General features: G+C 41.3%; 1 protein-coding gene across 3 annotated transcripts in view; it reads right to left on the reverse strand.

Moving 5' to 3' along the window:
- Positions 1-24,354, reverse strand: part of DPYS (dihydropyrimidinase) — a 70,330-nt gene that overhangs the window by 31,565 nt on the left and 14,411 nt on the right. For all 3 annotated transcript variants that reach the window (XM_027614397.2, XM_027614565.2, XM_027614478.2), the window contains 5 exons: positions 22,843-23,022; positions 21,461-21,650; positions 8,678-8,834; positions 7,328-7,469; positions 4,864-5,006 (listed from right to left, as the gene is read on the reverse strand). In XM_027614397.2, the coding sequence (XP_027470198.2) occupies positions 4,864-5,006; positions 7,328-7,469; positions 8,678-8,834; positions 21,461-21,650; positions 22,843-23,022 (812 nt within the window). The remainder of the gene's footprint in view (positions 1-4,863; positions 5,007-7,327; positions 7,470-8,677; positions 8,835-21,460; positions 21,651-22,842; positions 23,023-24,354) is intronic.

Below are 24,354 nucleotides of genomic sequence, written 5' to 3' on the forward strand. Positions count from 1 at the left end.
AGAGCATAATTCCCTGCTCCCTAAGTGTGAGCTGTGCACAGTGACTTCCTTCTAAAAAGTACAATCTGGAAAGGGAGAAAATGAGTGATTTGTATAGTGGAGAAAGCTGAGAAGCTCTGTGTCAGCCGGCTGATCCAGATCAACGTCAGCAGTGATAAGTCATGTTGAAAGCATGTATCCATGGGAGGATGGGATGACAATGGCAGTACCTCTCTGGTCTTCCTCCCCAAACCCATAACCCCAGGCTAATAACGAGGAAGACATCAGAAGAATCATAACAGAGAGACATTCCACAACATGCCTGACCAGGACTCCTCAAAACTTCCAAGGTCATCAAAAACAAAGAAAGTTGGAGAAACTCACAGACCACTGGAGCCTAGAGAAACATGATGACTGAATGTCCTGTGGTGTCCTGGATGGGATCCTGATCAGGAAAAAGAGTATTAGGTAAAAACTAAGGAAATCTTGGGGCATCTGGGTGGCTTAGTCAGTTAAGCCACCGACTCTTGGTTTCAGCTCAGGTTATGATCTCAGTGTCGTGAGATCCATCCCCTGGGACTGGCTTCACGCTCAGCTCAGAGTCGGCTTGAGATTCTCTCCCCTTCCCTCTCTTCCTTCCCTTCTGCTCCTCCCCCTGCGGGTGCTCGCACTCTCTCTCCCTATCTCTAAAATAAATAAAATAAAATATCCCTAAGGAAATCTCACTGAAGCATAGACTCTAGTTAATAGTAACATATCAATATTGGTTTATTAATTATAAAAAAATCTACCATAGGAATAATAATGGAAACTGACTGTGGATTATATGGGAACTCTCTGTACTATCTTTGCAATTTTTCTGTAAATCTAAAAATATTCTGAAATAAAAGATTTATTTTAAAAACTGGATTTGACTTCAAGAATGTTAATGAAGGAGGAAGACAGTGAGTAAAGACCGTGGTCCGCTCTGGGAAGCGGCTGTGCAGTGGTCGGCGGAGCTGAGTCTGCAAGGTGGGAAGAGGCAGACTCCCACAGCAAAGATGGGGCCGTGGCGAAGGTGGGGGGAAGCTCCGGGTGGTGGACGGGCGGTTAGAGAAGGTTAAAAATATTGTCATGACTCAGAAAGGTCCTTGTTGAGGTCATCAGCATAAATTTTGGTCAGGAACAGCCAGCCCAGATGAGCAACTTTCGCATAACAAGCAGGCCAAGAATAGAGAAAGCTGGAGCTATGATCGACCTAGATAAGGAATCCGCAGTTTCCCCCAAATTCTCTCTTTTGATAGGAAGCATGATAAACACACTTTCTTCCTGTTCAAATATTCTTCCAGATTCATTATCCTATGAAGCCTCCTCTCCAACTGCCCCTTCTCTCCTGTTTCCCACATTCTGCAATTTTCACACTGAAAAATATCAATCATGATAGTGCAAAATATTCTGAGGGTGGCTTAGAGAAAATTCTTAAATTAAAGGGTTGAAGAAGTAAGATGCAGAAGAAGTTCAAAGAAATCCAAAGGGGGCTGGATCCTTTCAATATATCCTGCCAAGGAAAGATATCTATTTCTCCATTTTTCAGAAGGACAGTAAAAAGGAATAGAAAAACAAGGAGGTCTCCCGTTTTTTCAAAGAATCTGGGGATCAGAGAAATAGAAGCCTCTGGTTCATCGGCCTCCTGGACACCTCAGGCAAACAGCTGAGAACACCTAAAAGTGAAGATGGACAGCAAAGAATGACACCAGCTCACATAGATAAATAGGAAGTAACCAGGACAATACATATCTTGTCTCTGGGGTACGTTTTCTTAATTTATAACACATTTTCACACACATTGTTTCATGTGATTCTAACAAAAACCCGATGAGGTAGGCATAACGATTATTAATAATCTCACTTTACATATGAGAGGGAGGCTACTCAGAGACCATAACTGACCTGCCTGGGTTCCTAGCTCAGCACGGATGGAGCTGTGCTGTTTTCATTTAGCCTCGCGCCTAGGCAGTCACCATAAGCAGATGTAGGTAAAGAAGACATAGTGCTTGTAATTAAATGTCAATGCGTATCTTTATCCCAGAGACACATATATGAAAATGTAAATATTTAGTTTTCTGCTATCATGACTGCTATAAAGTGAAGGACAAGTAACACTTAAGAAATACTAGAGAATTGAGAAGAGAGAGAGATAGAAAGAAACTTAAAAGCAGAGAAACTTTTTAGTTTGACCTTAAGTTAGTTCTTCTTGGATGGGAAATGAGGGACATGAAGCAGGTAATAGAGCCCACAAAATAAGAAGTAAACATCTGGATCATCATGTGCTCTTTTGCAACAACTGAGTAAGAAAGGAAGGGCAAGACAAAGTTACAGAAATCAGCAACTCAAACTCGTGCAAAAGTGCTCTAAATTTGTATCATCTAAAAACATGACTCAAAGAGACATAATCACAGCCTATAAATATCCCCCAAGCAACAATATATGTGGAAATAAAGTAAGTGAATTATTCACACCCGTAGGTTTGGGTCATTTCTCTTTGTCCAGTTGTCTAAGGAAGACAAGGCTTTACCCCTGAGCTGGTGTCACCCTCACAAATGAAAACAGCCAAGGAGACTCTTAAGGTGGATCCTGCCGCAGATGCCAGGTGTCGGGTTAAAAAGAGGAACCACAGGGAACGGCCTCCCACGGCTCTTCACGCTATTGGGAATGAGGCTGGATCACTCTGTTGACTGTTTTCATTTCTCCCTCACCTTGAAAAGGAATAATAGAGAATAGATTCAAATCCAAAAAATCTTTCTGTGACTGGCCCACTTGATTGGAAGAAAACACAGACCATGAACAAGCACATACAGTAGAAAGTGCTCTGCTCTGGCGTCATGAAATAGCATGGTGCCAAATCTCATGAAAAACATAAAAGTTGGCAAAGTCAAAGACACTGTTCATGGATGCCATTGTGCTATGGTTTTCCCGTTGCCATAAGGGGGAGTCCTATTTGTCTTACCTTGTAAATCACGTTTCAGATACCAAAGCATTTTTTAAAACCACTGAGAACTGTGCAAATGCAAATGGTCGCTAATTATTATCATTATTAGGACTCTCCCAGATGCAATGCTTCAAAAACACCATTTTTCACAAATATTTCTTCTGTGTGATTGTCTTCTCCCTTTTGAAATTTTTGAGGTTTCCTGATTAAGAATCATCATTTCCTTAAGCCACAAATCATTTCAAAAGATCTATCTGTCCCAGTACCTGCGGCAGCCTAAATTGTTTGAATCACAGCAGAAATGATGCTGGGTTGGCCCCTGCCGGATGTACAATAGCGTGAGTGCAGTGATATTTAAAATATCAGGAACTCTAAACATAGCATGTTCAATGCATCCACAGACTAATCCAAATCCAAGCAATTTTTTTTCCTTTGTCTTCCCAAGGACAGTTTTTCTAGTCTAGTAGAGACGCTGCCCCAAATTTGGTTTTATTTGGCTTCATTTCTTCTGCATGGAAAGGTGCCTAGATGATTTGACCACCAGATATTTAGTCCTTAAATAAGCAACAGCTCCTTGTTAACGTCATAACACAGACCCTGAGTTGTGCCTTCTTGCTTACTTAGGACCATGTACTGTGCTGCATGACTATAAGCCAGCAACAGGCTGGTACGTGGTCACTAATGCTTTGCCATGACCGTGGACTGCCCACGACGTGAACGGCTGCCTGAACTGGGACAATGAATGCCCCCAGACAGTGTTGAACCACAAAGACAAGCATTTTCTATGGGAGTATCTGGGGCTTAGTTTTAAGCTCATAGCAGTGGTAGCCCTAGTGCTTCTCCGTCTTCTGTTCCCCAGAGGTAGCCCAGGAGCATTTCAGTTGCAGCTGGGCCTTTGTGACAATAGCACCTCCAAGAAACTATAGACTTTCACTTAGTACAATAAACCTAGTAGACCTTGAATAAGGTCTTATGTATCCCTATTTACACATGTATGCACGCGCGCACACAAACACCCACAGACAACATTAAAGTATGTGGGATTTTCTCCAGTACAAATGTAAAGGTTATGGAAGACACAAATTGGGATGCAGACATTGTCTGTGCTAATGTCTTATAAGGAGAAATTGCCAGAGCTTCAGCTTCTATTCAACGCTTTCCTGAGTTGGTGGAAATGGCCAAATCTGCAATATTAACATAGAATTATGGAAATCGGAAACAAAAAGCTGGAGTCTACTGGGAATGATAAGCTCAAGATGAACTCAACTGGAAAATTTGGCTAACTAAAAGTGACATCCTTTGTGCTGGAATTTTTCTATCTGAAAGCTTTAAAAAGGCTATAATTATTCTGAGTTTTCAAGACAGCCCTTTTCAAACTAAGCCTCCTATTTTCTTCATTGCTCTCTATACCTTTCCTCCAAGTGAACTCCGGTGTCTGCCAAGTTTACCACTGAAGTGGTAAATTCATACTGGTTTTACACACAAATGCATCTCCAGGGAATGGTAAGCAACGCAACTTTTGTATCCTCTATGCCAAGGAAAACAAAGGAATATCTGTATATCAAAACTCTTATCTTGGGGCACCTGGGTGGCTCAGTGGGTTAAGAGTCTGCCTTCGGCTCAGGTCATGATCTCAGGGTCCTGGGATCGAGCCATGTCAGGCTCCCTGCTCAGTAGGGAGTCTACTTCTCCCTCTTCCTCTGCCCCTCCCCCACACTCATTCTCTCTCTCTCTGTTTCTCAAATAAATAAATAAAATCTTAAAAAAAAAACCTCTTATTTTGTGCACAGGCTCAAAATATATGGTAAATAAATCACCTAATAAGAAGTGTCTGATTGAGGCCAATAAATAATTTCTTTGCAAGTTAGTGCTTTTTCTCCATGGAGAAGCTAAGGAATACAAGAACTTAGACTTACCTGGTGGCTTTTGGGTCCCAAATCACAATGTCTGCATCTGATCCCACAGCTATTCTTCCTTTTCTTGGATAGAGATTAAAGACCTTAGCTGCATTTGTGCTGGTGACTGCCACAAACCGGTTTTCGTCCATTTTACCACTATGCTGTAAAACAATTCAAGAAAGAAAATGCATGTGTTTTAATGACCATGTACTTAAACATCTCCTATCAATAAAAGGGCAAGACTTGTATCTCTTAGAATCAAACAGAACCGCACCTAATTTCTTATATTGTGGAGCCAAACACCTCTGTGGATGCTGGTAAGTCTTGTATCATAATGATCATGATGGGGAGGATGGGGTAACACAAGCCTGAAGACAACCTTTCACAAACCTAAGCTTAACCCCCACCCTTCACTAATTTTTTCCATCCTTCCCAGAATCACACAGACAACAGCTAAATGTTGGCAATAGTATTTTCAATTTTTGTTTAGAGTTTACTACCACCACCTACTACATCTATGATCTAGCTTATTTATTATAGACCTGAGATTTATGAGATGATCATGTAGACAACAGGTAAAATATTATAGAGTTAAAATAAGACAGACCTTTAAATCAGACGACAAGACTTTTAGGAAGAGGAAAAATCAACTGAAGAGGTTAAATTTTGTGCTATTGAAATGTACATGAACCAATAATCATGGACAGTCTATCAAAAGAGATTTTAATACGGACAAACTTTGGATAAATGTGGTCTCTCTAAAACCATATGATTTGTTTTTTTTTAATGTTGAGAGTTTATCCCTATGTACATTTATATGGTTAGGAGTATCCTTAAGGTTTATTTAATTCTCAGTGTGTCCATGTCTCACAAAATGATTAAGAATCACATCCTGAGAGTAATATTCCCATGAGTAAACCACCTCAATGTTTCATAAAATAACATAGTTTCTGTACATTATTAAGAAATATCCAATTATTGGGCGCCTGGGTGGCTCAGTTGGTTAAGCGACTGCCTTCGGCTCAGGTCATGATCCTGGAGTCCCGGGATCGAGTCCCACATCGGGCTCCCTGCTTGGCGGGGAGTCTGCTTCTCCCTCTGACCCTCCCCCCTCTCAGGTGCTCTCTCTCTCTCTCTCTCTCTCTCTCAAATAAATAAATAAAATCTTTAAAAAAAAAGAAATATCCAATTATTTTAAAGTCATTTATACACTTGATATATTATGAAAGTTTGCTGTAATGAACATACTTTTATAATAGCATGAGTTCAGAGAAAAAGGTTGAACTTTTAGCAAGAAAATCTAAGCAAAGAGGAAGAGGAGTCATCTGGGATGATTAGAGTTAGGGTAGAGGTACAAAGGGCTGAAAAGATGATTAGCAGAAGATAGGGCTATGGAGATGTTTTGAAGATTCTTACATGTAAATTGATTGTTCAAATATCATCCTATAAGTAATGGAGAATATTAAAGGGTTTTAAAGAAGAAAGTAGCATGAATAGTCCTTTGTTTTTGGAAGGCAGCACTGGTGCTAGAGGATAGACAGCATAGCAAGTGAGAGCCTGGTAGTAAGGACACCGGCTGCGAGACTACTGCAACGGTCCAAACAAGAGCAGGATTCAAACTAGAGTAGTAAACATGAAGATGGGAATAAGGAGACATGTTAGAGATCCAATTGACAAGAACTGGTAAGTAATTAGAGTTAGAAAGAAAGGTATGTGGAGGGGATTCTAAGGTGTGAGATATTGTCATCTAAGGGAGGGTAATATGTCATCTAAGGGAGGATTTCTGAGAAATGGATGATAATGACATGAAAATGGTGGCCTCAGGTATAACCAGGGAAGTATCCCCACTGATTGTACAACTATACCTGTCAAGTGGATGGACAGGTGAACATATGAACATTTAGCCGCCTGATTCTTCTCCATGCTCAGGGAGAAATTCTTAAATCATGGACATTTAAAAGATTTCTTTTTATAGACTTTGGATTATTATTTATGTGACTTTATATAGCAGTTTCAAAAATACGATATTCAAAGATCCTCAAAAAGGGACATGAACAAAAATTTCATGAAAAGGAGATACGAACATAATAAAAATCCTTCCTGTATTTTCAATCATTCCAAGTATTTACACTAGTGATACATGAGGAACTGGGATTCAAAAATAAGAAATCAAGTAGAAGGGCTGTAACATTTCATAGACTTAGAGAGGAATCCTCTTGGTATCCAATCTAAATTTACCCTCTAATGTCTGTATAATGATGCAATGCATCTTCTAAACTCAATTATGCAGAGATCAAAATGATTTTTTATTATTATCCTGGAGGATGGGGTGACAATGGTCATAGTGTGGCATTCCCAGTCTCCACTCTAATAAAAACAATCAAAAAGCTTTTCTATGAAGGTTTGTGGTACTCTGATCCTGAAATGAGCCAGATCCTGGCTAAAGAGTTCAGCAAAACAAGCTGGATGCTGTGAAACTCACCACGCCTTTTTCCCATATTACTGACATCCGGTCCTCAACACCGTTCACCCCATTGGGAATCTTAGTGAAATCATCCTTCCCCAGAGCTTTCTGGCAAGTGTTGAAAGTGCAGTGGTCAGTTCCTGTTGTGGTTAGATCACCACTGAAAAAGAACACACAAGAGTATGGGATGAGTAGATAAAACACGTCAGAAGGAAACTACCAGAACCTTTCCTGTTCCGATGCCCTTCTCAACTGAAAGTCAGAAAACTGCAATGGACAATGAGTGGCTTTTTCAAGTATATATTTCAGCCATACCCATCTCTATTTTAGGAAGCACTTTTGGAAAATAATACTCTCTAAGAAGTGTGATGCAGGATCATACTCAGGTCAGAAAAACTGGTTCTAGGCTCCATCACTTGCTGGTTCTATGATTATGAGTTTGTCCAATGCTCAGTTTTATCTAGAAATTGGTGATGGTATGTACTCGGTGATAATTATTTTAGGATCACTGGCAATAATGTAAGTGAAAAATCTTTGTGAGTAGAGCACTACACAAAGATGAACTTCAGTGACCCACACGAACAGAGGCAGACCCTGGCCAAATGGCAACGTTGTGATGACAGAGACGTGACATTGGCTGAGGATGTTCATGTCACCAGCGACAGATAGCCCTGCTTTGAATTGTGAATAATCTCGACGATGTAGACATGCGAAGGAGGAAGGAGGCCAAAAGAAAAAGGTAAATGAACTCTTGAATGTTGTGAAAAACTCTTTGTTAACTTGGGTCTAGTACCTGAATGGGGAGTGCTGGGGTGTCCATGAATAGTGTATTTCTCAAGAAAAGTAATCATAACTTCCCAGAAAGAAGCATCTCTGAAAATAGTTTGGATGGCTGTTCATGGGGATAACCTCTCTGAGGGCAGGATTTTTGCCTTTCACCCCTACAGTGGCTCTGCCCTAGATCATAACCTGTCAGATATATACAGGCACATCTGCCTCTTGGCTTATAACAGCATAGAAAAATATTCAAGAATATGTGAGTGATAAAAACAAAGCATAATGAAGAGGCCAGGTTCTAGGCAATAAGTGATAGAAAAGATGAGGAAAAAATTAGGAGAGTAAAATTTTAGTAAAAATTATCTGATTTCTCTGTGTCCAGGAGGGATTTTGACACCATACCATAATTAAGCCACTGTTTTTTTGGTCTCAGGTGAGGGACTCCCCGCGGCCTATCATGTCAAGTAGAACAGAACACTGGAGGTCAATGGAAGGTCAGATGATAAGACAAGATGTCCTACGCTCAAACCCGAGACTCACAGAATACCTCATTTTGGCAAAACCCTTCACAATCATCTGCTAAATTATTACTTAGCCAATAGATTCATGAGGAAGTGAGGCGTTGAAGGGTCCGGTCGCAGGGGTGGCCCCATAACGTGGTGAGCTGCATGGTGCCACTCTTTATGCCAGTAGTGAGTGCCATCTGTGCCGAGACTTGCTGCTATGGGTTCTCCATAGACTACTTTCCCTGGAAATTTCAAAGGAAGCATTCAGTCCCTTAATTTGCTCTCAAGAGAACCATCTGACAAACACATAAATATTAGTCTTCTCTGTGCTAGCAAAATATGATAGGAATCCCAGACTATTAAGTTACCTTTTGTGGGCAGGCTTTAAAAATGAAAACTACTGCTTAGTGAGCATTTACTATGTTCTGGCGCAGTGCATGCTGTGGCAGGTGATTGTACCCACTCACTGATATTAGGCTTGACCACATGGCTTACTTTGGCCAATTAAATACGAATGGAAGGAACATGTGCTGCTTCCAAGCAGAAGCTGTTATAGCCACAGTGAGTTTTCCTTCTGTCCTTAGACTACCACAGTCTGCTTCTTCAGTTGTGTCTCAGGATGAAGAGAATATGGAACAGAGTTAGACCAACCCATGATGGACATGACTGTGAACGAGAAATAAATCGCTGTACTTGGAAACCATTGATATTTCAGATTCATCTGTTACCGCAGCATAGTCTAGCAAATGCTGGCTGATATGTGTGCCATTCTCAAGAAATTATCTCAAAAACCGTACCAGGCAAATGCTATTATTATCCCCATTAAAAGATGAAAATCAAGTTGATGGGGTTAAATAACTTCTGTACAGGTGCATTACATGCACTCAACATAACATAGATGGAGTTGAGGAGGTAGGATCTGAATCCAGGCATTTTTGACTCCAGTCCTAAATTCTATGCAACACTACCCTTATGACAATTACCACACGGTCATATGGCATTCAACCACAGTATATCTCTGTTACAAATCAATTGAGAATCTCTTCATACCCTTAAGGAAAAAACAAAAACAAAAACAAAAAAACACAAAACTCCTCCAAAAACTTATGTTAAATAAAAGAACACTCAGATAATAAAATTGTAGCCAGGAATGCACATTTTAAAAATCATGCAAATGAGGCCATCAAAGAGCACACAATGTTAGAAAAGCTAAAAGTGCATAGTGAATTTGAATTTAAAATCAGAATCCTATCTCTGATTAGCATTTGTTGGCATAATAGACGCACTGGCATTGGCATCGAGCTGATCATCCCCAAGCAATCACAGAGGTGAACACAGAATAAGGGATGCCTGTACATGGAACTGGTTCGCTCTGGCTAGTCAGACAGTGGATTTCAGTCAAAATCCTGATAGAGAACTGAAATTAACTCATTTCATCAGAGGATACTGACAGTGGATGGCCACCAGCTGCCTACATCATATTCAACTGGAATGTAGCACCCTCTCACAGATCATTTCTTCCCCAAACTAGCCACTTTCCTCTTGCAAACCACGAAACAAGGCTTACTGAAGCCTAACAAACCTTGCTTCTCAAGTAACCAAGTATCATGGTCAATAGAAGTTACCCCCCCAAGAACATAGCCACTGCTAAGATCCCTCACTTTCATGTCTCTCTCTCTCTCTCTCTCTCTCTCTCTCACATACACACACACACACACACACACACTGAACCCCATCCCCCTTCTGTTTCTTACTGTCTTACTCCCAGAAAAGAATACCATTAATATCTTGTTCTGGTGTGTAGGACAAGAAGCAATCCTTTTTTAATATGAACTAAGAAGTAATATACTATTTGTTGGAGAGATAGCAGGAGAGACCCCATATCTGATTTGCAGGTATGGAGAGACCTTCCTATCCCAAGAGAACATACAGATAGCTGTTCAGACAATGAAACTCAGAGACTTGATCTGTAATCACTTTACAAGCTGCCAACTCAGGATTTTCCATGGCGCTTCATCATACAGGAAAGATTCTTGTCACATGCTCTATTCAATCATTTGGCCCATCAAGGTGAGATGGGGATACAGTTCCAAAGTTCTACAATTTTAATAGCTCTCAGGAAAAATTAAAAGCGTCAGCATCTACCAGGAGTCTGCCAGAACTGTTTTGAAACCAGATGACATGTAGTCTCCTTGGAAGGCTTTAGCACCTTTAAAATGTGACAGGCCACGATTTTGGTATATATACAACAAGCTCGTCATTAACGGGGATATTTTTAACAGTCTCCCCATTAAGCATCTACAAATATACTTTTTAAAGTTTTAGGTAAAAGTAAAAATTCCTAATTACTCTTCCCCCATTTCACAATGGTTCTAAGACATTTTCAGAAAATAGATAGTATTCAAGAAGTAAAAGAGGAGAAGGAAAACAAGGAGCCTGGGTAATCCATAAATTGGAGAATCAAACTGGATAATTCAGCATAATTGTGGGTTTATTAGATTTGGGCCAAAAATAAAGTAATAAAAATATCTAACATAGGTATGGCACTCTATAGTTAGCAAACATAGTTTGAAGGTCATGTATCTCCCTTGACCTTCACGGCAACCCCCATGCTGGTTTGACAGATAAAGGAACTGACGTTCAATGAGATGAACTAATTTGCCCAAGTCACACAGGTAGTAAGTGATACACCAGAATTAGAACCCTAGTATTTTGATATCATAGCATACATACGCATTATGTTACTAGGTAAACTGTCATTCTTCATTTCTTGGTAAAGAATGTATGTTTTTAAATGTTTAAGTCAACCATAAGCCATTTGTGGATGGGGCTAAGCAATTTTCCAGTTTCACTTACTGGTTTCATTTACTACGCTTAGCAGGTTGGTAATGAAAAGTGCTATATCTGTCCTAGTTTGGTACTCTCCTGATTACATTTGAGGCCAGATGGTTTCAACAACTCTCGGGAAATAGAACATCTTCATCATTAATCTCCTCCCACTGTCTCAGCAAGATTCGCATTGTACCCTGTCTACCCAGATAGGGTCTCTCCTCTCTCCAGTGTTTGGCCCCAAGCCAAAAAGACTCTGCACTCATGATGCTATCTCCCACTTAAAGGAGTTTTTCCCTCTGAGAGATTCTAAAGATTTCCAAGTAATGAAAATGTCAAACCAATCCAAACTCCCCTCTGACCAGACAACCCATTTATTAGATGAAAGTGATAGAGCAGGTGTTCACACTTTGTCTAGATTTGAGAGTAGCACTTAATCAAGTCCCAAGGATCTGTTATAAAATGTCGAAAAATGCTGAGAGGCTGGCATGAGTACCCAGGAGTGGAAGCATAGGCTACCAACAGAAAGCCAAACACATCTATAAAAATAATTTTTCCTAGCTAGAAGGATAGTGTAGAACCTTCTTCGGTTCTGTTTTGGTTCAAAAATATTACATTTACAAAGGAAATGACTGAGAAGGAAAATCCAGAGAAGCAGCATAAGAGAGATCACACAGATTCAGGTTCAAATCCTGATTGTGCTACTTTTTAGTTAGTGACGTGTGCAAGACGACTCATTGCTCTTAGCCTCAGTTTTTCTCATCTATGAAGTGGGGTCACAATCTCTCTCTAGAGTGGCAATTTCATGAGGATCAAATAAATTAATGCATATGTAAGTACCTAGCATCTTGCGACTCTGGGTTTACTTCATGCTATGGGCTGAATTGTGCCCCTTGCCAAAATTCAAATGTTAAAGTACTTACCTCCAGTATCTCCAAATGTGACTGTATTTGGAGGGTCCTTTATAAAGGTAATTAAGTTAAAATGAGGTCATTAGGGTAACCCTAATCCAATATGAGTGGAGTCCTTCAAAGAAGAGGAAATTTGGATGCAGACACACACAGAAGGAAGACAATGTGAAGACAGAGGGAGAAGACAGTTATCTACAAACCAAGGAGAGAGATCTAGAATACATCCTTCCTTCACTGCCCTCAGAAAGAACCAACTCGAGGTTCCTGGGCGGCTCGGTCGGTTAAGCGTCTGCCTTCAGCTCAGGTCATGATCCTGGGGTCCTGGGATCAAATCCTGCATTGGGCTCCCTGCTGAGCAGGGAGCCTGCTTCTCCCTCCCCTCTCCACTCATGCTCTCTCGCTATCTCTGTCTCTCTCTCTCTCTCTCAAATAAATAAATATTTTTTTTAAAAAAAGGAACCAACTCTGCCAACACTTTGGTCTTCTGGTCTCCAAGACTATGAGAAAATTCATTTCTGTTGTTTAAACTGTCCCATCTGTGGTACTTTGTTACAGCAAGTATGTCCCATAAACGTTAGTTTCCTTATGGTTACACAATTCTTTTTTTAAAAAAATGTTTTAAAATGGCCAGTCTTCAACTGCTTTGCAGTTGGACATAAGGTAAATCATCTTGTTCTAAATTTAAAGGACAAGGGAGTGTTCAGATGTTCACGTACAGAAAAAGAAAGTCTGAGATTCAGACCCACCTTGACTCAGCTGCATATGAGTCCTTCCTTGGGAACAACACTGGTTACTAAGCACCAGCTAATCATGCTTGTGATAACAAGATTTGATTTATTCTTGTTCAACTCTCACAAGCAATGGTCAATGCAACCACACAGAGAGGGAGTGGCCCCTATGTGGACCTTTCTGCCCATCTTTTAAAACACAAGAGGAACATGGTGGGGAGGGGGGCGGTGCAGGCAGAGTTTAAATAAAGTGGAAAATAAGACGTCTAAAACCTCTCTGTAACAGAAGTTTACACTTTACAGCAATAAGCCTGGAAAGTAAAGCTTTTTACAATAAGTAAAACCAAAACCAATCCACATCAAACAAATGAAAAAACCCCCAACCACAATGTAGCTTAGTTCACTATAAGTTACTTGAGGATCAAAATTAACATAATCACTTTTGCAAATCCAATGCCTAGAGCACAGTGCCTAGCATATATTTGGTGTCCAATAATTTTGGGGTTTTTTTTGGTGTGTGAGATTATAAAGAAAACATTTTATTAATAAGTTCAGATGAGAGTCTTATTTATACCCTAAAGACAGGAATATGGATATAAAATAGAGTTGAGCTTTATTAAGACAAGTTAAACTGGAAACTAAAAAAAAAAAAGCATTAACAATTTCAGTCATAGATGGAAAACAAATTATAACATATATACACCAAGCAGAGCATCAAGTAAGTTCTGAGAGAAGTCCCCACCATTTGAAATAAAGCACCAGAAACACAGTGACTCCACGTGCATGAGAGTTCTAGTGGAAGGGGAGGGAGAGGTAAATGATACATTTTTGAAAGGCCATTAATAATTCCAGATGCCAGTACGTGGAGAAGTGGAGGCATGGATAACCAAAGTTACTCAAACCAAAATAAAAAGCGTCACTGAAGCCAGTGAAACATGTTGACACATATACTATTTGGACAAAGACATGAGTGAACGCAGTCTGGGGCCGGGCAGATGGGGATTTCTATATATGACACAAACACAGCTGGTTTGTCCAATTTTACACGTGGGTTATGGAGTAAGGGAGGCAGATTCTGCTTCTGGAAGAAAAAAAGGATAGCATTCTAGGGGCAGCCTTCTGGTTCCCTTACCGCATTTTTGCAAAAGTGGCTTCTCACATGAAGGATGAGAACTAACCTAGTTCTAGTTACTCAATTTAGATGAACTAAGACCAGAAATAAGCATGAAATTTAAATTCCTTGCAAACTGTCAAAGGCAATTCTGATTTCAATGGCTTACACCTGACATTTTTATTCTTTTTTTCCTGTAACCTGCTTTTTGTTTTTTATCGCAAGTGCTAAAAGAAAACATCAAGGTAGGAACAAAGGGGAAGCTCAGGCTTCAAATTAAAGTTGGGGTCGCAACGTACATTTCCGTCTCTTTCTTCTCAGTTCACACCAAGATGTCTAAGAGATGGGCAAGACCCACAGCTGCTCTGAGAAGGAAGGAGGGCCCACAGCTGACCAGAAGTTTAGGTAGATTTTAGGAAGACAAGAAAGCAGAGGGGTGGCAATAGCTTATGAAGGACAGTCATGAACATAGTCCAGGAGCATGACCAAGATGTTAAAAAAAAAAAAAAAGAAAAATTGACAGCAAGAAACAGATGTGGTTGTCCGTTTCTTTTTTCTTAATTTTTATTTCATTTTTTAAAAGATTTTATTTATTTATTTGACAGAGAGAGACACAGCGAGAGAGGGAACACAAGCAGGGGGACTGGGAGAGGGAGAAGCAGGCTTCCCGCGGAGCAGGGAGCCCGATGCGGGACTCGATCCCAGGACCCTGGGATCATGACCTGAGCCGAAGGCAGACACTTAATGACTGAGCCACCCGGGCGCCCCTGGATGTCCGTTTCTTTCCCCAGGTTTGGGGAGTTCTCAGGCTGTTCTTGCTTTAAGTATACTTTTTGTCCCTTTCTCTTTCTCTTCTTCTGGAATTCCCATAATATGATATTGTTTGTTGTTGTTGTTGTGTTTCATAATTCCTATAGGCTTTCTTCACTCTTTTCATTCTTTTTCCATTTTAGTCTTTTGACTGGGTAAAGGTTCTATCTTCTGGTCGTTGATTCTTTCTTGTGCACGGTCGAGTCTACTTTTGAAACTCTATTAAATTCTTCAGTTCAAGGACTGTATTTTTTGAACTCTGAGATTTCTGGGGTTTTGTTTGTTTTTTGATGGTTACTATTTCCTTGTCAAACTTCTCGTTTTGTTCATGCCTCTTTTTCCTAATTTCAAGGGGTTGTCTGTCCGCTGCTTATAGTATACTAAACTCCCTTAAGGGGATTATTCTGAATTCTTTGTCTGGCCGTGCATAGGTCTTCATTTTGTTAAGGTCAGTTATTGTAGCTTGATTAGTTCCTTCTGGTGGTGTCATATATACCTGATTTTTTTTTTTTTTTTTGATCCTCGATTCCTCATGTTGGTGTCTATGTGTTTGAGTAATTGGGGTTCTCTTCCAGACTTTACAGGGTTGTTTTGGCAGAGACAATCCACCAGTTGGCTCAATTTAGATTTCTGTGTGTGTCTGCTGGTAATGTCTTTGGGCAGGTGGGGCCTGCTGTTATGGTGTATTTTTGACCAAGGCAACTGTGTGAGGTCTGGGGACAGGGACGGAGGAGAGGGGGTGTGCCACTGGCTGAGAATGGTTGGATGGGATGGCTGGCTTGGTTCCCTACCCAAGTGAGGCTGTCGGGTGGGCTCCGTGGGTGCCTGAAAGCTGTGGTCAGGCTCACTCAGTGGTCAGGGTACTCTCTTCAGTAGTGGGGTGGAGCTAGGATTTCGCTTCCCTGCCCTGGAGGGAAGGGCTTTTGCAGCTCATTGTGTGAGGGCCCAAATCGAGCCTGCGTGGACACTGAATGCTCTGCCAGGGGAGGGGACTGGTTTTGCTCTGCTCTCTGTCCCAGGGCCACCCCGCAGAGGGATGGTGAATGGGCTGTGCCCCTTCCTCTGTGTTCTGGCTTCGTCTCCCTGTCACTCAGGCTGAAGGCTTGTCTTCAGTGACAAGTGGGGCTATGAATTAGATTCCTTGCCCAGGCACAGGGGGAGAAGCAGCTCTAAACTGGTCAAGCTTTTTGTTTGTTGTGTTAACTCAAATCGACCTGCACCCCAAGTTCCCTGGCCAGACAATGCCTTTGGCTTTGCTCTGAAAACTATTGCTTCTGTCCGCTCTTCTCTTGGTCTGAGAGCCGCTGGGCCACACAGCTTCAGGTGTTCTCGCCACTTCTTCTGGCCAGATGGGGCCGGCAGACTCTCCACGGCGGGTGGGGCTACGTTTCAGCCCCAGTGCGTGGGCAGGAGGGGTGGGGGCCGCTCTGGACTCTTCTCAATTTCCCAAACAGGCCCGCTGGTTGGCAGGGGTTAGGAGCTACCCTCAGCCTTGGCTATGAATGAATCTCCTGCCTCTGCACAGCATTCCGGAGCCTCCGTGCCTGCTGCTGGCTCTGCTCTGTGTGATCAGCTCTACCTGTTGCTTGTGATCAGCTCTACCTGTTTGCCTCCGAGCTTGAGCAGTGCCAGGCCACACAGCTTCGGGAAGTCGTGGCCAGCCCTTCTTGTCTGATGGCATTGGAAGGCCCTCCCACAGCAGGTGGGGCCTTGACTCAGCTCCTTGCCCGGGCATGAGCAAACCAGGCTGTAGGGTCAGTCAGCAAAACTCCTGGTTTAGGGATGTGAATCGGGCAGATCTGCCCCCCACAGAGTCCCCTGGCCAGAGTGTGCCCCCAGCCTGGTTCTGCAGATGAGCAAAGCTGCTGTCTGGGATTACTACCTGGGCACTGCAGGTACGAACTCTTCTACCAAAATCTGTGTGCTGGTTGTCGCCGCCCTTCCCTTCTTCCCCCAGTCAGATTCCTAGTGGGTAAGCTCTGCGGATTCCCCTGAAATCCTCACGGTATCAGACCAGAGTAGAGGCTCCCCAAAGTGACCCACAATGCTGAGGGAGGCTGGCTCTCCCCCTGGGTTCTCTTTTCCCACTGGAGGAACCAGAGGCTCAAGGGAGACCTCTACTTGTCGTGCTGCCCTGGCCTGGGGGAGGGGCAATGTGGTCAACGTGTAGTCACTTCTCTTACCCTCCTAATGCAATCTGTCTTCAGGGGGTGCTTCAGCCTCAGCCCTGTGTCCTGGGATTCTCTCAGTGTGTCTTGTTCTTGAATCGATGTTAGCTGCTTCTATGAGGGGGAGCAGAATCAGGAACGACCTAAGTCACCATCTTGGTGACATCACTCCAACCATGTGTTTCTCTTTCAATAACGATAAAAAATAACAAAATGATGATAATGTTTTAAATAAAATTTTAAATGTAAGGTCAAAAACCAAAGCCAATTAAATACAAACTTGATATCTGCATTTCCCAAATCTGTAAAACCAATTTCTTCCTGAACAGAGTGGACAGTAATGGAAAAAATGGGGCTTTGGGGCCATACTGACTTGGGCTTGAATTCCAGGTTTAGCACCTACTAGTAAGTGATCTTGGGCTTAATTTACCAAACTTTTCCAAGCCTTAATTTCATCAGTCAGAAAACCGATAAAACTTGGCTTAAGCATTGTTATGACAATTTAAAAAGATAATATTAAAATTAAACATTAAATGCATTAACATTAAACATTGAAATGCACTAATGACATAACATATAGTAAAACAGGAAATGATATAAGACACATTAAAATATATGCCAGGCACATATTAAGTACTCAACAAATAATGTTGGTTGTTATATAATCGTTAACACTCAAGCTGCTCTCTTCCGGGTAGACAGTTGGCAATTCAACAATGACATCAAACTTAATAGCATTGTATTGCTAGCCTACTACAATAAAGAATTAATAATTGGATCCCTTTTGTGCTTCCTGGAGCAGTGATTCTCAAAATTTAATATGCATATGAATCACCTAAGGTTCTAGTTATAAGTGCACATTCTGATTCAGTGGGTCTGGGATGGGTCCAAGGCTCTGCCTTTCTAACGAGCTCTCAAGGGACACTGATGCTGCATTCTAGGGGCCACACTCTGATGGTAAGGCTCTGATGATAGAATGGGCTGGCAAATGTATTCACAGATAGGACGTGCGCATATCATAAATCTATAAGGCTGGACTGTTTCTTATTTAAACATGGTAACAATGAATAGATGTGTATTGTTTTATCATGTTCTGAAATTTTGTTAGATAATAAATGAGCAAAAGGTCAGTGTGGTCCACCAGCTTTTGTCACTCTAGACTCTCCAGGGATCCGCCCTTGGGTTGGCGGATACAGTCACCATGTGAACAGTCTGGCATTGTTTATGCCCAACCCACCCCTTCCTTACTCCCTTTGTGTTCCTGCTTGATCACATGTGAGAGTTCATATGCCAGGCATGGGAAACCTCGTATGTCAATTTATTCTGGACCTCTGCTGCCTCTGACCATTGCGCATTAGAAGGTTTTCACAAGTGTTACCACAGTAAGTGTGACTCAGCTGGAACATTTGGGTTGACATTTTAAATATTTCCCATTTACAGCCTCTTTAGAAAGGGATTTAGCAATATCCAAAAAGTATGTATGCATTTACTCTTTGAACCAGCAGTCCCACTTTTTAGGACGCTACTCTGAGGATACTTTTCTGTGGCCGGCAGAATAATGGCGCCCCAAAGACCTCCATGGCCTCATCCCCATAAGCTGTGACTATGTTCTCCTACATGGCAAAAGGACTTCACAGATGTGACTAAATAAAGAACCTTGAGATAGGAGCTTTATCCTGGATTAATTGCAGAAGAGAGGGACAGCAGAGGAGAGTAGAATAATGCAATGTTCTCCACCCACCCCTGCAGCTTTGGAGATGGAGCAGGGGAAATGTGAACCAAGGAATGTGGGTGGTCTCTAGAAGGTCAAAAAGGCAAGGAAAGGGATTCTCCCCCTAGAGCTTCCAGGAAAAGAGCCAAGCATGGCCGACAACTTAGTTTTAGCCCAGTAAGATGTGGGTTAGACCTCTGACCTCCAGAACTGTAAGAGAATACACTTGTGCTGTCTTAAGCCGCTAAGTTTGTGGCAATCTGTTTACAGTAGTGATAGAAAACGAATACACATTTCACAAAAAACAGCATATGGATAAGGCCATCACTGTGGTCTTATGTGTAAGAGCTAAAGACTGAAAACAGCGCAAGTGTCCATCAGTAGGGGACTAGTTGAACAAATACAGAGGCATACTCTGCATCCGTAGGAAAGAATGGAGAAACTCTAGACCTAACATGAGCTGACCTTTAAGACATATTTTCAAGTAGCAAGAAAAGCCAAATACAGAACACGAGATAAACTATTTTACCTTTCAAGTAGGAAAGAAAGAGAAATAAGAATATGCATATATTCTTTTTTCATAAAGAGAAACACTATAAAGATAGGCCAGAAATAAATTAATAAAAATAATTACTAATGAGGTGGAGGATGAAGTTGCTAGGGAAGGAAGTAGGGTTTCTCTGAGAATACTTTTTTAAAATTTTTTTTATTTTTTTATTTTTTTTAAAAGATTTTATTTATTTATTTGAGAGAGAGAATGAGATAGAGAGAGGGAGCATGAGAGGGGGCAGGGTCAGAGGGAGAAGCAGACTCCCCGCTGACAGCAGGGATCCCGATGCGGGACTCGATCCCGAGACTCCAGGATCATGACCTGAGCCAAAGGGAGCCGCTCAACCAACTGAGCCACCCAGGCGTCCCGAATACTTTTTTTTTTAATATATAATTTTGACTTGGCGACCATGTAAATGTTTTACCTATTCAAAAAATAAAATAAAATTTAAAATAAAATTAAAATGTCCATACTTAAGTTTAATAGTTTTCTACCCATGATTTATTCCAAAAACCTTCTCTAGACTTTTACTCTGCACCTAATGGAACTCTATCCCAGTAAAAAATTAATACTTTAGATCAACAAACTGTTTTCTGACAGGACCGTCAAATTCGTAGCTTGATGTGGGTTAAGATTGCCCATTTCTGCTGATTTTGCTATTTCTTAAATCATATTCTGACATTATGGACCTGACTGACAGGCTGTAGGACATGGCACATGATTTACAAAGCAAATAATTATACAACAACCAATTCCATAGAGTTGGCAACAGAGCCACCTGGTGGCAGAAACTAATACTGTAACTTTAAAATTGCAGTATTTTGTTTTTTAACTGCCGTGCTCTTTTATACTGAAATTATATTATTGGGGAAGGGGAGTGGGGAGAAGTAACCAGAAACGGTTGGTAGTAAGACCTTATTGGCTCCTGTGTACAACTGAGTTTACTCTGAACACAAGATACTGATGGACTACATTTTTAAAATGCATTCAACTTGCACAAAATCCTTATTGAACCGTCATGCAATAAGAAGCGATTTTGACAAAATTAATTTTAGTGTTAAAGACATGCCAAATCCAATTTCATAATTTTTATAACCCATATTTTGAAAGTTCAGTAAGTTTCAGTTTAAAAAGAAAACAAAGAGCCAGGATGATTTATAAAACTATTTCTGATTTCCTAACTTTTAAAAGTGAGATGATACTAGCACATCCTAGGAGGATCTATTATATTTTATGGGTGGGGGGGGGGCTTTGGTTTTAAAATCTTAAAATAATTGTCATAAAAATACTATTTGGATAATTGCTCTAATAGCTTTAATACCCAAGGAGCTATGGGACAAATCAACTCAATTTGAAAGAAATTTGTTGAGCATCTACTGTGTACCCTGTGCCATCCTGATTCAGGTACTAAGAGGATAATGGAGATGCCTAAGAGACAGGTAATCTTTAAAATTAATCAGAGAGTTTGCACTTAGCCATCAGATTAAAAACTGGGCTGCAGATTAAAGAGTGGGGGACCTGTGGCTGAAGGAACTGTCTTGAGGTTCCAAGGATGGTGGAGAAATAACCTAAGGCAGAGAAGCAGAAAGGAGGCTACAACTAGACATGCATAAGGTGCAAGAAAACAGAAAGGATGTTAATGGAAAAGAAGGAAGACGAGCTGCGGAAAGTCATGCGCAACTTTTTTTTTTTTTTTTAACAAAGGTAACTTCCTGTGATATTTATTTATTTATTTATTTATTTATTTATTTATTTATTTATTTATTTTTAAAGATTTTATTCATTTATTTGACAGAGAGCGAGAGCACAAGCAGGGGGAGCACCACGCAGAGGAGAGGGAGAAGCAGACTCACCAGTGAGCGGAGAGCCCAACTCGGGGCTCCATCCCAGGACCCTGGGATCATGATCTCCGCCGAAGGCGGACGCTTCGACTGAGCCACCCCGGCGCCCCCTGTGCAACTTTCTTGTAAGCAAAGCAGTAACTGTGGTCGATTTACCTCACTCTTCAGCTACTACTGAGCTACAGGCGAGCTTGTCGCTCAGGAATTACCGTCTCTCCTTGCATCTGCTATGACCTTGGCTGCAGACTTGCTCATCACGTGCACGATGTAGAGAGGGCAGTTCACCGCGCTGGCGATGGTGATGGCTCTCAGCGTGGCTTCTGCCTCCACCGCTTCTGGGCGGCACAGCTCATGGCCCTCGGGCCCTGTTATCCCCAACCCCAGCATCTTCTTTGCTCCCTAAAAAGGGAACAGACACATGTGCGTGGAAGGTCTACTAATGACAAGTACCATGATCTTCTTGTGAATTAAATACACAGCCAGGCTTTCAGACCTGTTAGGGGCAGATGTGTGTGTGTGTGTGTGTGTGTGTGTGTGTGTATTTGGTAAACACAATTTTAACACATAAACATGACACTTGGTATATGTTAGTTTTTCATACACATATTTCAAAATTAAATTATTTCGATGGAAAGGCTGAAAAAGATAGGAGGTTAATTTGAACCACATTCTTATTGCTGGTTCAGTACAAAATAAAATAAAACCAAATATTCGAATTCCCAATATTTTTAAGTGACTCATATGACGTTACGTAAGTAGCTGTGCTTTTTACTGAATCATAGTCTTCGCTGCCCTCTGTCCCACCCACCGAATGATATTGGACGAGACATTTTCCCACTCCAAAATGTTATTTCCTCCTTACAAAAAAAAGCAGTAAGTCAACACTCAGAGTGGGAAAACGGCTGGCCTGGTGTCATACAGCTAGGAAACGAGGAGTCTATTGAAACTCTGGTCGGCTTGAATTTACAGCTCTGGCTCGCTTCTCATGATCCCTGGTTGCCTCCTGGCCACCCAGCCTCACTCTCCCTGACTTTAACGGGAGCTGAGCCTGGGGAGAGAAAAAAAAAAATCAGCTAATATAAAGGGTAAGAGACAGCTCTTTAAATCTTGCAGATAGTGTATCCTTCGGGCATTAATAATGGAACTCCCATGAGAAATAAATACCCCATCTAGATTCCTTCAGAGCACATTTTAATACCAGTTTCTGAAAAGAGTGGGGCTTTAAACAGCACTTAATACACTGCTTAAGTCATCAGATCCCGCTCATGTCCGCACTTTAGCATTCTGAACCAGCAGGTGGAGCTACTAAAAAAAAAAAGTTCTGGGATACACAAAAGTATTTGAGAAACACGTTTGAGATCTGATAGCTAATCTGAAAAAGGGAAATCTTCATTCCAATGCATATACCACCTGAATAAAAGAGCATGGACTTAAGTAAACCGAGTCAAGTGTTTCCAAGCCATAGGACATGAGTGTCTGGATTTCCATTCTTCCAATGCACAGAATGAGCTCACCTACTTGGGTCCAACTGTCTCTGGCTCAAGTGATGGCCGTTTCATTTGTGGCGAAGCTCTGGGATGCAGATGCTTACCTCTGCGATCAGGTCTCCATTTTCCGCGTGGACCTGAGCAATCGCTCCAATTTCCTTGCACTGAGAGAAGGCCGCATACAGCTCCTCATCCCTCACCATGTACAGGTCTTTATAGGCCATAAACATCTTGAAAGAGTTCACACCTTTGTCTTGGGTAAGGATTTTCATTTCTTCTTTAACCTAAAAGCCACACACACACAAAATGCTATAATTTCAACATTCTCTTCAACATTCGAGATGTTGCATTCAGAAAAGAATTAAGTAAAATACGGCAACAGTTAAATTCCCGAAAAAATGCAATTAAGGCCTTGATCCTTCCCTCAGGTTAGACCTCACTTCATCCGATGAAGTGCTGTTGGTATGATGCTTTTAATCGTGAAAGAGTTCATAGTTTTCCCCAAAGTACTTCATTTCTTTACTCGGACATAAAATCCTCGGCATCTATCTCCTGATGGGAGGAAATTATTTTGGAAAATGAAACAAAGCCACTTGGCAGCAATAGGAGAAATCATGTTTCTAGAAGGGATCAAAGCTAATTCGAGGTAAGGCTTTGGACTCAGATCTGAAACCCGCAGGATGGGCTCTCAGATGGAGGAGGAAGACCCGGATTGAGCCGCCGGCCCCTCCTGGGACGTGAGAGACTCTGGACAGGTTGGAATCCTTAGGAGCCTTCAGGTGTGCCAAAGGTAAGGGACAAGGTAAGATCAAAACAAGCTCACTCACTATGCTTGCAGGTCCAATTCAAGTCTCAATAAAAACTTCAAAGAAAAAATTGGTAGATTTGACCAAATACAACTGTTTGAATTTCTATGTGTTAATACACACGCGCGCGTGCGTGCACACACACACACACACACACACAACACATGTTCTAGGCATAGGATTATTGATTGCTCTTAGTTGTTGTCTATCAACTTAATAAGAAAAACTCTAACATGCCAGGTGAAAAATACTACCAGCAATTCAAACAGTAAATACAAATGACTAATAAACACACACAAAAAATGTTAACCTTTCTGCTGATTAAAAAGTGCAAAATAAAACAATGCCATTTTTTTTCTATTGAATCAGTGGTGTTTATAAATGACTCCATTACGTGCCAGATGACTCACTTCTGTCACTATTGATTCCCTTACTAATTTTTCTTACTTTTCTCTGTGGTGCTTTATTTATTATATATTTCCTTTCTCATGGCCTCCCCCACTAGAAAGCAGGGGCTTTGTAGAGTTTGTCCACTGCCGTGCGTGAGAACAGTGCCTGCCGCAGTGGCCATGCCGAAACTATCTACTGGATGGATGGCTGACTGAACGAACCTATATACAGCGTATTCATCAAGAAACAGAAAAAACACTCAAATGTTGACAGTGGTCATCACCAAAGGGATGGAATGAGCTCCAAGATATGTTAAGGGACAACAGCAAGGGGCAGGACATGATATAGAGTGCCTCATTTTTCGTTTTGGGTTTTTTTTTTTGGTTTTGGTTTTTTTTTTTAACTTCTATAGTTTCAAGT

The sequence above is a fragment of the Zalophus californianus genome, chromosome 4 (assembly GCF_009762305.2).
Source record: "Zalophus californianus isolate mZalCal1 chromosome 4, mZalCal1.pri.v2, whole genome shotgun sequence".
NCBI classification, from domain to species: Eukaryota; Metazoa; Chordata; class Mammalia; order Carnivora; family Otariidae; genus Zalophus; species Zalophus californianus.